The 16,596-nt window shown below is 49.4% G+C and overlaps 1 protein-coding gene across 3 annotated transcripts in view; it reads left to right on the top strand.

The window, feature by feature from the left end:
* LOC137351507 (SHC-transforming protein 2-like) overlaps window positions 1-16,596 on the top strand; it is a 75,782-nt gene that overhangs the window by 37,954 nt on the left and 21,232 nt on the right. The window contains exons 7-12 of one of the 3 annotated variants that reach the window (XM_068015972.1): window positions 1,787-1,955; window positions 3,889-3,976; window positions 4,659-4,835; window positions 6,670-6,866; window positions 7,270-7,406; window positions 12,329-12,717. In XM_068015972.1, the coding sequence (XP_067872073.1) occupies window positions 1,787-1,955; window positions 3,889-3,976; window positions 4,659-4,835; window positions 6,670-6,866; window positions 7,270-7,398 (760 nt within the window). In that variant the 3' untranslated portion in view covers window positions 7,399-7,406; window positions 12,329-12,717. Of the gene's footprint in view, window positions 1-1,786; window positions 1,956-3,888; window positions 3,977-4,658; window positions 4,836-6,669; window positions 6,963-7,269; window positions 7,407-12,328; window positions 12,718-16,596 lie in introns of those variants that run through there. The other 2 variants (XM_068015970.1, XM_068015971.1) reach the window with 2 other exon arrangements.

Raw genomic sequence — 16,596 nt, 5'->3', positions numbered from 1 at the left:
ATGGGTCCCCTCCTCTCCTGAAGGTGCTGACTCTCACTGGGGTACGGGTCCCCTCCTCTCCTGAAGGTGCTGACTCTCACTGGGGTACGGGTCCCCTCCTCTCCTGAAGGTGCTGACTCTCACTGGGGTACGGGTCCCCTCCTCTTCTGAAGGTTCTGACTCTCACTGGGGTACAGGTCCCCTCCTCTCCTGAAGGTGTTGACTCTCACTGGGGTACAGGTCCCCTCCTCTCCTGAAGGTGTTGACTCTCACTGGGGTACGGGTCCCCTCCTCTCCTGAAGGGGCTGACTCTCACTGGGGTACGGGTCCCCTCCTCTCCTGAAGGGGCTGACTCTCACTGGGGTACGGGTCCCCTCCTCTCCTGAAGGGGCTGACTCTCACTGGGGTACGGGTCCCCTCCTCTCCTGAAGGTGCTGACTCTCACTGGGGTACGGGTCCCCTCCTCTCCTGAAGGGGCTGACTCTCACTGGGGTACGGGTCCCCTCCTCTCCTGAAGGTGCTGACTCTCACTGGGGTACGGGTCCCCTCCTCTCCTGAAGGGGCTGACTCTCACTGGGGTACGGGTCCCCTCCTCTCCTGAAGATGCTGACTCTCACTGGGGTACGGGTCCCCTCCTCTCCTGAAGGGGCTGACTCTCACTGGGGTACGGGTCCCCTCCTCTCCTGAAGGGGCTGACTCTCACTGGGGTACGGGTCCCCTCCTCTCCTGAAGATGCTGACTCTCACTGGGGTACGGGTCCCCTCCTCTCCTGAAGATGCTGACTCTCGCTGGGGTACGGGTCCCCTCCTCTCCTGAAGATGCTGACTCTCGCTGGGGTTCTGACCTCACCTGGAAGTGCCTCCCATTTCCTCTGATAATAAATCACAGTAAAGCTGTGAGAAGGGGATTGGTCAGATGGCAATGAGCTTGATGTTTATTGTACTCCATGAGATGTTTGACGTCTTGTACACCCTGACCCTCTGCATGCCCTTGCCCCACGTTTGTGACTGGCTTGGTTGGGAGCTTTTCACTGGGACAGAGCTGTCTCCTCGATTTTCCTGCTTCTCCAACAAAGGAAGGCAGAGAATTCCTATTCGGAGGCGGAGTTACTGAGCTGCCACATAGCGAGTGCACCTGTATACAGTGGAATTATGTGGCTGTAGTCTCTCTCTTCACTTGGGGACATTGAGTGGCTCCAATTAATCACAGACCAAAGCAACAGGCTTCAAATCAGCCGTCACTGTGTGGGGGACTCGCAGACACAGACCCCCGTCCCATCACTGTGTGGGGGACTCGCAGACACAGACCCCCGTCCCATCACTGTGTGGGGGACTCGCAGACACAGACCCCCGTCCCATCACTGTGTGGGGGACTCGCAGACACAGACCCCCGTCCCATCACTGTGTGGGGGACTCGCAGACACAGACCCCCGTCCCATCACTGTGTGGGGGACTCGCAGACACAGACCCCCGTCCCATCACTGTGTGGGGGACTCGCAGACACAGACCCCCGTCCCATCACTGTGTGGGGGACTCGCAGACACAGACCCCCGTCCCATCACTGTGTGGGGGACTCGCAGACACAGACCCCCGTCCCATCACTGTGTGGGGGACTCGCAGACCCACCCCGTCACCATGCTGGGCTATGCTGCTGACCATTTTGGTGAATAATGTACTGTTTGGGATTGAGAGTAATTCTGAACATCAGTCACTGTCGTGTATGGATATTGGAAGCTGACAGCAGTAAAGTCTTGGATGAATATTTGTTACCTCAGCTGATGTTTATTTCTTCCCTGGGTTGATTGTAGGATGACTGGCAGTGAGGAGTCTGCTTGGGGTGAGGAGGAGGAGATGTCAGGGCACAATTATTATAACAGCGTTCCAGGGAAGGAGCCTCCTTTGGGAGGTGTTGTGGACACCAGGAGCAGACAGTGGAGTGTTCAGATCCAGCCAAGCTACCCAGCTGGTAATGTGCAGGTCAGCGTCTTGTCCTCACTGTGTAACTCAGTTCTGTTCATAACCGGCTTCAAATGGCATATTTATGTCATTATCTTTTGTGTTTTCTTGTTTTCTTCCCTGTTTTGTGTAAGCTGCAAGTGGGGTTCCATGAGTACCATCTGCCTTCTAATACTCCGTCACAGGTGCTAGTTTTTAGTTTTTTTTAGTTTTCGAGATACAGCACTGAAACAGGCCCTTCGGCCCACCGAGTCTGTGCTGACCATCAACCACCCATTTATACTAATCCTACACTAATCCCATATTCCTACCTCATCCCCACCTGTCCCTATATTTCCCTACCACCTACCTATACTAGGGGCAATTTATAATGGCCAATTTACCTATCAACCTGCAAGTCTTTGGCGTGTGGGAGGAAACCGGAGCACCCGGAGGAAACCCACGCAGACACAGGGAGAACTTGCAAACTCCACACAGGCAGTACCCAGAATTGAACCCAGGTCGCTGGAGCTGTGAGGCTGCGGTGCTAACCACTGCGCCACTGTGCTGTTCATGTTGAGCCGAGATGGTTTGTCTCAGCAAGGTATTTGGCCAGGGGAGGCATCACAGTGGAGCCCCATCCTGTCCCTCATCCAGTGTCCAGACTGGTGGAAATGTAACTTGATATAATAGGCTGGTTAATTTTGAGCAGTTCATCGAGGGGATGTTTGTGACCAACTCAAATGAATTTTAAATGCAATTTATGTCCAACACAACTCAAGTTTCTGGAATATTCTACATGTTTTAAAAAAGCACTGTGTTTGAAGCCAGCCCCACCCACAGGTCTGGCCACACCCCAGGTCAAATTAATCGTCATGGCAGGTTTCTGCTAATTGTGGTTGTTTGGGGGAGTTTGAGGAGGGTTTAAAATTGAGTCTTTTTGGTGCAAGGTTGTTAATAGACACATTTGAAAAGCTTTTGAATATAATTTGTGGTAATTTAGCAAGAAGCAGACACTGTATGTCGATGTGAATCGAGAATGTTTCTGTATAGTTTCTGGATGTATTTTCTGTTATTTAAAATCAGTCACGTTCAGCGGTCTGAATCAAACTGCACTGCGTTACCCAATTGCACTGGTTCATTACAGATTTCTCATTTGGTGATATGCAAATTAGTTTGTGGGGACCACGTGGGAAACAAAACACTTCTGAAAATCAGTGGAATTTGATCCGATTACTAAACGTACCCATAGCAGAAATTCTGCTGGAACATGTTCTGTTTCAGTGATAATCTGCTCAGTAATATTGGGCTGGATGGGGTTCCGATGGAACGGATTTGCCACCTGCTTTAGAAGCTGCCTAAGTTTCAATCCTTTGCTTCGAGTAATAACTGGGTGAGACGCTTTTGCCCCGTTGTCTTCAGTAAAATAGTGTAATAACATATTCAGTAATGAATTGCTTGAGGAACATTGTGATAGGATGCCCAACAAATTCACCTTCTCCCATTTGATAGTCACATGATACGATAATGGAGTTATTGACCAATCACAGTGATCAATCTTTATCAATGAGTCTCTAACAGACCCAGACATGTGGTGAAGAAAACTCCCCAGTGATGGAGAGCTCCGGGAACCGTGTGTCTAAAGTTTGTTCTATTAAGTGATAGGATTCCTAAATAATATTCTGTTCCAGTGTAAGGTAGTAGATTTTCGTAATAGTTCTGGAAGTGAGGAGCTCTCCATCGCTTTCAATAACAGCTCATCAAATCACAGTGTACTGGATGATTGTGTTATTAATTGTTTCAAGGTAGTGACACATCTCCAGTCTGGATTCCTGTGGCCAGATATTAGACCTGGACCCCGGTCTGTTTTTAGCCTGTGACATGTTCTGTGGGACTTCACTGAATGCACCCCCCCCCCACCCCCCCAACACCCCTGAGTGAAGGCCCCCCTCACTGAATACGCTTTTCCTTGCAGTTCAGTAATTTCTCACGGAGGGAGACGGATCAGATTCCACAGGAGGATGTGGACAGCCGGAGTGAGGATCCAAAACAATGCATGGCAGGTCAGAGATGATCCATTTTCACAGCCTCTGGGAGTTGCCTGAGTTGGGACTCTCTCTCTAAGTGAAGGAACACAGACCCGAGTGATGTATTGGAAGGAAATTGCCTTCCTGTTGTCACCCATTCCCCATAGTCTCTTCCCCTAAAGGCGTTGATTCCACTGAGAGGCCCTATTACCTCGTCCACTCTCCCACATTGAGCCCAGATTGGGTGGGTGGGATATTTAAACATGGTGGTCATTTCTCCCTATGGTGAACTCACTCTGAGGGACAGACACCCACACATCCCGGGAGCAGTCTCTGTTTCGAGTGGGGGAACCCAGGCTGATTGATGTTTACTGCCCCCACCCCTCCCACATTACTCACTATCCCACAGCTCTGTGGCCAGTTGTAGACTCCAAACCTGCATCTCAGCTGATGCAGGAAGCTGGGAGTTAATGCTCAGACAGAGAGCCTCAGCACCACATTGGGTGCTGCATTTACCCCCTGAGCCAGTGACATGCATCCAGCAAGGAATTCTGAACAATGTCTAAAACATTCAAATTGATCTCAATTAGAATCAGTGCCAAAGCCCCATTTACACCAATGTCCAAGCTCAAGGAGTGACACCAACATGCATCCTGCACACCAACCTCCGCCATTATTCCCTGTGCACTGATAACGATCCTTGAATTGTAAATTCCAGGTGTGCTGAGTGACAGCTACCTCCAACCATATGGAAAAAACGCTTGTGATGAACATGTCTACGTTAACACCCAGTCCCTCAATCAGCGGGAATGGAGCAACAGTGAGACAGGGGGAACACTGAACGGAGCATCAGGGGACACGACAGACAGTCCCGAGAAAGACGTGTTCGACATGAGTAAGTGTTTCTATGGCACACAGTCAAAACTGCAGTGAGGTCCAGGCAGCTGATTAGTTCCTTTGACTGCCTGTAACCTATTAACACCCACAACCAGAAACAGTGAGAAACAGTTACACACACCATTGGGTTCAGTCCCACTTCCTCTATCCCAGCCCCGGATAATTATTTCTCATTTTACCCTCCCTCAAACTTACTTCAGTATTCCCTTGTGCCGAGTCACTGTTTATTGCTTCTCAGAATTATTATCTGGGGTGATACACCCAGTGCTGTACTGAGTGAGCGTCACACTGTTGGAGGGTCAGTACTGAGGGAGTGCTGCACTGATGGAGGGTCAGTACTGAGGGAGCGCTGCACTGATGGAGGGTCAGTACTGAGGGAGCGCTGCACTGATGGAGGGTCAGTAGTGAGGGAGCGCTGCACTGATGAAGGGTCAGTACTGAGGGAGTGCTGCACTGATGGAGGGTCAGTACTGAGGGAGCGCCGCACTGATGGAGGGTCAGTACTGAGGGAGTGCTGCACTGATGGAGGGTCAGTACTGAGGGAGCGCCGCACTGATGGAGGGTCAGCACTGAGGGAGCGCTGCACTGATGGAGGGTCAGTACTGAGGGAGCGCTGCACTGATGGAGGGTCAGTACTGAGGGAGCGCTGCACTGATGGAGGGTCAGTACTGAGGGAGCGCTGCACTGATGAAGGGTCAGTACTGAGGGAGTGCTGCACTGATGAAGGGTCAGTACTGAGGGAGTGCTGCACTGATGGAGGGTCAGTACTGAGGGAGCGCTGCACTGATGGAGGGTCAGTACTGAGGGAGCGCTGCACTGATGGAGGGTCAGTAGTGAGGGAGCGCTGCACTGATGAAGGGTCAGTACTGAGGGAGTGCTGCACTGATGGAGGGTCAGTACTGAGGGAGCGCCGCACTGATGGAGGGTCAGTACTGAGGGAGTGCTGCACTGATGGAGGGTCAGTACTGAGGGAGCGCCGCACTGATGGAGGGTCAGCACTGAGGGAGCGCCGCACTGATGGAGGGTCAGTACTGAGGGAGCGCTGCACTGATGGAGGGTCAGTACTGAGGGAGCGCTGCACTGATGGAGGGTCAGTACTGAGGGAGCGCTGCACTGATGGAGGGTCAGTACTGAGGGAGCGCTGCACTGATGGAGGGTCAGTACTGAGGGAGTGCTGCACTGATGAAGGGTCAGTACTGAGGGAGTGCTGCACTGATGGAGGGTCAGTACTGAGGGAGTGCTGCACTGATGGAGGGTCAGTACTGAGGGAGTGCTGCACTGATGGAGGGTCAGTACTGAGGGAGTGCTGCACTGATGGAGGGTCAGTACTGAGGGAGCGCTGCACTATCGGAGAGTCAGTATTCTCTGTCTCTGTAACCTCCTGCAGTCCTACATCCCTCTGAGATCTCTGCAGTCCGCCATCTCTGTCCTCGTGCTTCTTCCTGATTTCCATCGCTCTGCTATTTGCAGTCATGCCTTCAGTTGCTTGGGCCCTCAGATCTGGAATTCCCTCCCTAAACCTCTCTGTCTTGCTACCTCCTGCTATAAGACGCTTCTTAAAACATGCCTCTTTGATCAAGTTTTTGGTCACCTTTCCTAATATCTCCTTTCACGGTTCAGTGTTAAATTCTGTTTGATAATCGCTGCTGTAAAGTACTAGGTTTGGGATATTTTACCACATTAAAGTACTACATAAATGCAAGATGTTGTAGTATTTGACTGTCTTGTGTGAGTGACGTGGGTGTTAATATGGAGAGTGAACATGGGCAGTTTATGGAACAGTGCAGACAAACTCCACCTGTCCTCACACGTTTATCATCTTCTTACTCAAGGACCTTTTGAGGACGCCTTAAAACTGCACGATGCCAAGTCCAGCAAATGTCGAGGACGAGGAACTGGAATTTTGCAGTCAAATCCCGGCACAGCCAGGGCCATGGAGGAGGAGCAGTTAAAGCAGGAATCCTGGTATCACGGGAAGATCAGTCGGAAAGTGGCTGAGAAGCTCCTGGTGCTGGATGGGGACTTTCTGGTGAGGGACAGCATCACGAACCCTGGGCAGTATGTCCTGACCGGAATGCACAATGGGCAGGCGAAGCACCTCCTACTGGTGGACCCTGAAGGAGTGGTGAGCCAAGCATGAGGGAATGGGGAAGAGGGAGGGTGCTGCACATTGCCTGTGGGTTAGGAATGTGGGAGAAGAGTCAAGGTTCCTGATTCTGATGGCTGCTGCTGGGAAGTGCCTGGTTGGGGGAGGGGTGGCAGGAAGTGATGCCTCTGTGGTGGAATAGATTGCTGACTCTCACTTCCAGGTGCAGCCATAAAGAACAGTTTCCCATTCACCTGCCTCTGCCCCCCCCCCCCCCTGCCGTGCCTGCCTCTCTGCCTGTCCGAGTCACTCCACCTGTGATCCTAACTCTGATCCTTCCTTCCAGGTGCGGACAAAGGATTTGCTGTTTGAAAACATCAGTCACCTAATCAATTACCACTTTGAGAGTGAGGTTCCCATCGTAGCAGCTGAGAGTGAAGTCTGTCTGAAACAGGTCATCAAGAGGAAACACTGAGTCCAGCTGTAAGTGTCAGTGCAGCTGTCTGTCAGGGTGGGACAGCTGATTAAACAGGACACATAATGTATAGCCTGAGGCCTAGGGGGAGGACGAGGGTGCAGGTGAAGGCGAGGGTGCAGGAGAGGGTGAAGGCAAGGGTGCAGGCAAGGGTGAGGGTGAAGAGGGTGAGGGTGCGGGAGAGGGTGCGGGTGAGGGTGAAGAGGGTGAGGGTGCGGGTGAGGGTGCGGGAGAGGGTGAAGGCGAGGGTGCGGGTGAGGGTGAAGAGGGTGAGGGTGCGGGTGAGGGTGAAGAGGGTGAGGGTGACAACCCAGGATCTTTATTTAGAAGTTTTTGAGAAATGAAATCATGGGGTTTACAATGTGGTGTCAGGTGGAGACCGGGAGAATTCCACTGACACACACCCTGGATACAGGGACAGTGCGCCCAGCAAAAGAGAAAAGAAAGACTTGCATTTCTATAGCACCATTCACATCCTCAGGACTTCCCGAAGTGCTTTACAGCCAATCACTGCTGTAATGTGGAAATGCAGCAGCCATTGTACACACAGCAAGATCCCATAAAGAGCAGTGTGATAATCAGCAGCTGATTTTGGTGACGTTGTTTAATGGATAAATGTTGGTTTTCCGACACTGGGGAGAACTCCTCTGTCCTTCTTTGAAACAGTGTCACGGGATCTTTTACATCACCTGAGAGAGCAGGTGAGCCTCTGTTTAATGTCCCATCTGAAAGACAGCCCCTCCGTCCCAAGGCTCTTCACAGGATTGATTATCAAACAAAATTTTCCCTCAGCCGCATAGGGAGATATTAGGACAGGTAACCGAAAGCTGGGTTTTAAGGAGCATCTTAAATGAGAAAAGCGAGGTGGAGAGGTTTCGGGATGGAGTTCCTGAGCCGAGAGACCAGGCAGCTGAAGAGCAGTATTGGAGGAGTGTCGAGATCTCGAAGGGTTTTAAGGCTGGAGGATGTAACGGAGATAGGGACAGATGAGGCCATGGAGGAATTTAAAATAAGGATGCTATCACTATTACTAATATCTTTACTATCGCTATTACTAATGTCATTACTGTCGCTATTACTAATGTCATTACTGTCGCTATTACTAATGTCATTACTATCACTATTACTAATATCATTACTATCGCTATTACTAATATCATTACTGTCGCTATTACTAATGTCATTACTGTCGCTATTACTAATATCATTACTATCGCTATTACTAATGTCATTACTGTCGCTATTACTAATGTCATTACTGTCGCTATTACTAATGTCATTACTATCGCTATTACTAATATCATTACTATCGCTATTACTAATATCCGAGTGTATCAGGCCTGTGTCCTCAGTACCTTGCTCTACGGCAGCGAGGCCTGGACAACGTATGCCAGCCAAGAGCGACGTCTCAATTCATTCCATCTTCGCTGCCTTCGGAGAATACTTGGCATCAGGTGGCAGGACTATATCTCCAACACAGAAGTCCTTGAAGCGGCCAACATCCCCAGCTTATACACACTACTGAGTCAGCGGCGCTTGAGATGGCTTGGCCATGTGAGCCGCATGGAAGATGGCAGGATCCCCAAAGACACATTGTACAGCGAGCTCGCCACTGGTATCAGACCCACCGGCCGTCCATGTCTCCGTTATAAAGACGTCTGCAAACGCGACATGAAATCGTGTGACATTGATCACAAGTCGTGGGAGTCAGTTGCCAGCATTCGCCAGAGCTGGCGGGCAGCCATAAAGACAGGGCTAAATTGTGGCGAGTCGAAGAGACTTAGTAGTTGGCAGGAAAAAAGACAGAGGCGCAAGGGGAGAGCCAACTGTGCAACAGCCCCAACAAACAAATTTCTCTGCAGCACCTGTGGAAGAGCCTGTCACTCCAGAATTGGCCTTTATAGCCACTCCAGGCGCTGCTTCACAAACCACTGACCACCTCCAGGCGCGTATCCATTGTCTCTCGAGATAAGGAGGCCCAAAAGAACTAATATCATTACTATCGCTATTACTAATGTCATTACTGTCACTATTACTAATGTCATTACTATCACTGTTACTAATATCATTACTATCGCTATTACTAATGTCATTACTATCGCTATTACTAATATCATTACTATCGCTATTACTAATGTCATTACTATCGCTATTACTAATATCATTACTATCGCTATTACTAATGTCATTACTATCGCTATTACTAATATCATTACTATCGCTATTACTAATGTCATTACTATCGCTATTACTAATATCATTACTATCGCTATTACTAATATCATTACTATCGCTATTACTAATATCATTACTATCGCTATTACTAATGACATTACTATCGCTATTACTAATGTCATTACTATCGCTATTACTAATATCATTACTATCGCTATTACTATTGTCATTACTATCGCTATTACTAATATCATTACTATCGCTATTACTAATGTCATTACTATCGCTATTACTAATATCATTACTATCGCTATTACTATTGTCATTACTATCGCTATTACTAATATCATTACTATCGCTATTACTAATGTCATTACTATCGCTATTACTAATATCATTACTATCGCTATTACTAATGTCATTACTATCGCTATTACTAATATCATTACTATCGCTATTACTAATGTCATTACTATCGCTATTACTGCTATTACTAATATCATTACTATCGCTATTACTAATGTCATTACTATCGCTATTACTAATATCATTACTATCGCTATTACTAATGTCATTACTATCGCTATTACTAATGTCATTACTATCGCTATTACTAATATCATTACTATCGCTATTACTAATGTCATTACTATCGCTATTACTAATATCATTACTATCGCTATTACTAATGTCATTACTGTCGCTATTACTAATATCATTACTATCACTATTACTAATGTCATTACTGTCGCTATTACTAATATCATTACTGTCGCTATTACTAATGTCATTACTGTCGCTATTACTAATGTCATTACTATCGCTATTACTAATATCATTACTGTCGCTATTATTAATATCATTACTATCGCTATTACTAATGTCATTACTGTCGCTATTACTAATGTCATTACTGTCGCTATTACTAATGTCATTACTGTCGCTATTACTAATATCATTACTATCGCTATTACTAATATCATTACTATCGCTATTACTAATGTCATTACTGTCGCTATTACTAATATCATTACTATCGCTATTACTAATGTCATTACTATCGCTATTACTAATGTCATTACTATCGCTATTACTAATGTCATTACTATCGCTATTACTAATATTATTACTATCGCTATTACTAATGTCATTACTGTCGCTATTACTAATGTCATTACTGTCGCTATTACTAATATCATTACTGTCGCTATTACTAATATCATTACTGTCGCTATTACTAATGTCATTACTGTCGCTATTACTAATGTCATTACTGTCGCTATTACTAATGTCATTACTGTCGCTATTACTAATGTCATTACTATCGCTATTACTAATATCATTACTATCGCTATTACTAATGTCATTACTATCGCTATTACTAATGTCATTACTGTCGCTATTACTAATGTCATTACTGTCGCTATTACTAATGTCATTACTGTCGCTATTACTAATATCATTACTATCGCTATTACTAATGTCATTACTGTCGCTATTACTAATATCATTACTGTCGCTATTACTAATATCATTACTATCGCTATTACTAATGTCGTTACTATCGCTATTACTAATGTCGTTACTATCGCTATTACTAATATCACTACTATCGCTATTACTAATATCATTACTATCGCTATTACTAATGTCATTACTATCGCTATTACTAATGTCATTACTATCGCTATTACTAATATTATTACTATCGCTATTACTAATGTCATTACTGTCGCTATTACTAATGTCATTACTGGCGCTATTACTAATATCATTACTGTCGCTATTACTAATATCATTACTGTCGCTATTACTAATGTCATTACTGTCGCTATTACTAATGTCATTACTATCACTATTACTAATGTCATTACTGTCACTATTACTAATGTCATTACTATCACTATTACTAATGCCACTATTATCATTACTATCACTGTTACTAATGTTATTACTATTACTAATATCATTACTATTACTAATGTCATTACTATCACTGTTACTAATGTTATTACTATCACTATTACTAATATCATTACTATCACTATTACTAATGCCACTATTATCATTACTATCACTGTTACTAATGTCATTACTATCATTATTACTAATATCATTACTATCACAATTACTAATGTCATTACTATCGCTATTACTAATGTCATTACTATCGCTATTACTAATATCATTACTATCGCTATTACTAATATTATTACTGTCGCTATTACTAATATCATTACTGTCGCTATTACTAATGTCATTACTGTCGCTATTACTAATGTCATTACTATCGCTATTACTAATGTCATTACTATCACTATTACTAATGTCATTACTATCGCTATTACTAATGTCATTACTATCGCTATTACTAATGTCATTACTATCACTATTACTAATGTCATTACTATCACTGTTACTAATGTCATTACTATCACTGTTACTAATGTCATTACTATCACTGTTACTAATGTTATTACTGTCACTATTACTAATGTCATTACTATCACTATTACTAATGTCATTACTATCACTGTTACTAATGTCATTACTATCACTGTTACTAATGTTATTACTGTCACTATTACTAATGTCATTACTATCACTGTTACTAATGTTATTACTATTACTAATGTCATTACTATCACTGTTACTAATGTTATTACTATCACTATTACTAATGCCACTATTATTACTATCACTAGTAACATGCTTCCTATCGCTAGTGAGCTCTGCACATTTCTCCTGCTCACAGGTGGCAGTCAATACGATTAGAACACCCTGAATTCCACAGATATCCGGAGGTTTCAATTGGGAACAGATATTCCTGAGCAGCAGAGTTGCTTTGATGATGGACTGCGGTCATGGTATTTACAGAATGGGTTGAGATTCCTTCCTCACACAGCCAGTTCCCTCTCCAACACTGCTGCTTGACTGAGCATGTTGCTTACTGCAGTCAGTGAAATAATCAGAACCTCGGCAAGTGAGAAACTGGAATCGACTGAACGTGAAAACTAATTGTTAATATTGTGAAGTGTGCTGGACATCTCATGATGAGGAAATATGGACAGTAGGAGGGAATCATGAATTTTGTGACTGTACATCTCTTGTGTCTCATTGTTATATATAAATATCTGTATTAAATTGCAGAGAGTGAACTCACTACCTAGGTTTGGGGCGGGGCTGGGTGGTGGTGTTGGAGAACATTGACTAAGGCGAGGACAGAGTTGGAAGGTGTGGGGGTGAGATGAGTGAGGTCAGTCGGAGGGTGTGGGGGTGAGATGAATGAGGGCAGTCGGAGGGTGCGGGGGTGAGATGAATGAGGGCAGTCGGAGGGTGCGGGGGTGAGGTGAGTGAGGTCCGTCGGAGGGTGTGGGAGTGAGATGAATGAGGGCAGTCGGAGGGTGTGGGGGTGAGATGAATGAGGGCAGTCGGAGGGTGCGGGGGTGAGGTGAGTGAGGTCCGTCGGAGGGTGTGGGAGTGAGATGAATGAGGGCAGTCGGAGGGTGTGGGGGTGAGGTGAGTGAGAGCAGTCGGAGGGTGTGGGGGTGAGGTGAGTGAGAGCAGTCGGAGGGTGTGGGGGTGAGATGAGTGAGGGCAGTCAGAGGGTGTGGGGGTGAGGTGATTGAGGGCAGTCAGAGGGTGTGGGGGTGAGGTGAGTGAGGGTAGTTCGAGGGTGTGGAGGTGAGGTGAGTGAGGGCAGTTGGAGGGTGTGGGGGTGAGGTGAGTGAGGGCAGTTGGAGGGTGTGGGGGTGAGGTGAGTGAGGGCAGTTGGAGGGTGTGGGGGTGAGGTGAGTGAGGGCAGTTGGAGGGTGTGGGGGTGAGATGTCTCTCGAACTCCCGCCTTGGTGCTTGAGATGCTGGAAGAGGAATTTCCAGATTCTGTCCCGATTTCACCACATTCAACAACTCCATCACCAACATTTCAGGAAAACTGACCTGAGGATCAAGGGGACACGTGGCGATGAGGCGCTTTTGGGGGGTCCCCGTCCCTCCGCCTCTCCCCGACTCCCTCCGCCTCTCCCCGACTCCCTCCGCCTCTCCCCGACTCCCTCCGCCTCTCCCCCACTCCCTCCGCCTCTCCCCCACTCCCTCCGCCTCTCCCCGACTCCCTCCGCCTCTCCCCGACTCCCTCCGCCTCTCCCGACTCCCTCCGCCTCTCCCCGACTCCCTCCGCCTCCCTCCGCATCTCCCCCACTCCCTCCGTCTCTCCCCCACTCCCTCCGCCTCTCCCCCACTCCCCCACTCCCTCCGCCTCTCCCCCACTCCCTCCGCCTCTCCCCCACTCCCTCCGCCTCTCCCCGTCCCTCCACCTCTCGCTGACTCCCTCTCTCTGGCACTGGCGATATTTATCGATGTGAAGTTTTGTGATTTAGATTCTTTCCTCTATCTTTGAAATAAAAGTGATGATTGGAAGGTGTTTTGTATGAAGATAACTGCTTCCGGTTGTGGTGCATCCTCCAGACACACCCTAGAGAAAGCTGGAATCATGTGCTAAAAGGCTGTTATCCTGTCCAGAACAGTTTGTTCCTCACCCTTGGAGTCACCCTCCTCGGTGCAATGTCCCCCCCTCGGTGCAATGTCCCCCCCTCGGTGCAATGTCCCCCCCTCGGTGCAATGTCTCCCCCTCGGTGCAATGTCCCTTCCTCGGTGCCAAGTCCCTTCCTCGGTGCCAAGTCCCTTCCTCGGTGCAAAGTCCCTTCCTCGGTGCAATGTCCCTTCCTCGGTGCCAAGTCCCTTCCTCGGTGCCAAGTCCCTTCCTCGGTGCAATGTCCCCTCCTCGGTGCAATGTCCCCTCCTCGGTGCAATGTCACTTCCTCGGTGCAATGTCACTTCCTCGGTGCAATGTCCCTTCCTCGGTGCAAAGTCCCTTCCTCGGTGCAAAGTCCCTTCCTCGGTGCCAAGTCCCTTCCTCGGTGCAAAGTCCCTTCCTCGGTGCAAAGTCCCTTCCTCGGTGCAAAGTCCCTTCCTCGGTGCAATGTCACTTCCTCGGTGCAATGTCCCCTCCTCGGTGCCAAGTCCCCTCCTCGGTGCCAAGTCCCTTCCTCGGTGCCAAGTCCCTTCCTCGGTGCCAAGTCCCCTCCTCGGTGCCAAGTCCCTTCCTCGGTGCCAAGTCCCTTCCTCGGTGCCAAGTCCCTTCCTCGGTGCCAAGTCCCTTCCTCGGTGCCAAGTCCCTTCCTCGGTGCCAAGTCCCTTCCTCGGTGCCAAGTCCCTTCCTCGGTGCCAAGTCCCTTCCTCGGTGCAAAGTCCCTTCCTCGGTGCAATGTCCCCTCCTCGGTGCAATGTCACTTCCTCGGTGCAATGTCACTTCCTCGGTGCAATGTCACTTCCTCGGTGCAATGTCCCTTCCTCGGTGCCAAGTCCCTTCCTCGGTGCAAAGTCCCTTCCTCGGTGCAAAGTCCCTTCCTCGGTGCAATGTCACTTCCTCGGTGCAATGTCCCCTCCTCGGTGCCAAGTCCCCTCCTCGGTGCCAAGTCCCTTCCTCGGTGCCAAGTCCCTTCCTCGGTGCCAAGTCCCCTCCTCGGTGCCAAGTCCCTTCCTCGGTGCCAAGTCCCTTCCTCGGTGCCAAGTCCCTTCCTCGGTGCCAAGTCCCTTCCTCGGTGCCAAGTCCCTTCCTCGGTGCAAAGTCCCCTCCTCGGTGCAATGTTACTTCCTCGGTGCAATGTCCCCTCCTCGGTGCAATGTCCCCTCCTCGGTGCAATGTCCCCTCCTCGGTGCCAAGTCCCTTCCTCGGTGCCAAGTCCCTTCCTCGGTGCCAAGTCCCTTCCTCGGTGCCAAGTCCCTTCCTCGGTGCAATGTCACTTCCTCGGCGCAAAGTCCCTTCCTCGGCGCAAAGTCCCTTCCTCGGCGCCAAGTCCCCTCCTCGGCGCCAAGTCCCCTCCTCGGCGCCATGTCCCCTCCTCGGCGCAATGTCCCCTCCTCGGCGCCAAGTCCCCTCCTCGGCGCCAAGTCCCCTCCTCGGCGCCAAGTCCCCTCCTCGGCGCCATGTCCCCTCCTCGGAGCAAAGTCCCCTCCTCGGCGCCAAGTCCCCTCCTCGGCGCCAAGTCCCCTCCTCGGCGCCAAGTCCCCTCCTCGGAGCAAAGTCCCCTCCTCGGTGCAATGTCCCCTCCTCGGTGCAATGTCCCCTCCTCGGAGCAATGTCCCCTCCTCGGAGCAAAGTCCCCTCCTCGGAGCAAAGTCCCCTCCTCGGTGCAATGTCCCCTCCTCGGAGCAAAGTCCCCTCCTCGGCGCCAAGTCCCCTCCTCGGAGCAAAGTCCCCTCCTCGGAGCAAAGTCCCCTCCTCGGCGCCAAGTCCCCTCCTCGGCGCCAAGTCCCCTCCTCGGAGCAAAGTCCCCTCCTCGGAGCAAAGTCCCCTCCTCGGAGCAAAGTCCCCTCCTCGGTGCAAAGTCCCCTCCTCGGAGCAAAGTCCCCTCCTCGGAGCAAAGTCCCCTCCTCGGTGCAATGTCCCCTCCTCGGTGCAATGTCCCCTCCTCGGAGCAAAGTCCCCTCCTCGGAGCAAAGTCCCCTCCTCGGCGCCAAGTCCCCTCCTCGGAGCAAAGTCCCCTCCTCGGAGCAAAGTCCCCTCCTCGGAGCAAAGTCCCCTCCTCGGTGCAATGTCCCCTCCTCGGAGCAAAGTCCCCTCCTCGGAGCAAAGTCCCCTCCTCGGAGCAAAGTCCCCTCCTCGGAGCAAAGTCCCCTCCTCGGTGCAATGTCCCCTCCTCGGAGCAATGTCCCCTCCTCGGAGCAAAGTCCCCTCCTCGGAGCAAAGTCCCCTCCTCGGTGCAATGTCCCCTCCTCGGTGCAATGTCCCCTCCTCGGCGCCAAGTCCCCTCCTCGGAGCAAAGTCCCCTCCTCGGAGCAAAGTCCCCTCCTCGGCGCCAAGTCCCCTCCTCGGCGCCAAGTCCCCTCCTCGGAGCAAAGTCCCCTCCTCGGAGCAAAGTCCCCTCCTCGGAGCAAAGTCCCCTCCTCGGTGCAAAGTCCCCTCCTCGGAGCAAAGTCCCCTCCTCGGAGCAAAGTCCCCTCCTCGGTGCAATGTCCCCTCCT

The sequence above is a fragment of the Heterodontus francisci genome, chromosome 36, assembly GCF_036365525.1.
Source record: "Heterodontus francisci isolate sHetFra1 chromosome 36, sHetFra1.hap1, whole genome shotgun sequence".
In the NCBI taxonomy this organism is placed as follows: domain Eukaryota; kingdom Metazoa; phylum Chordata; class Chondrichthyes; order Heterodontiformes; family Heterodontidae; genus Heterodontus; species Heterodontus francisci.
Note: the sequence above shows the minus strand (reverse complement) of the source record. Positions and strands in the feature narration are given on the sequence as shown.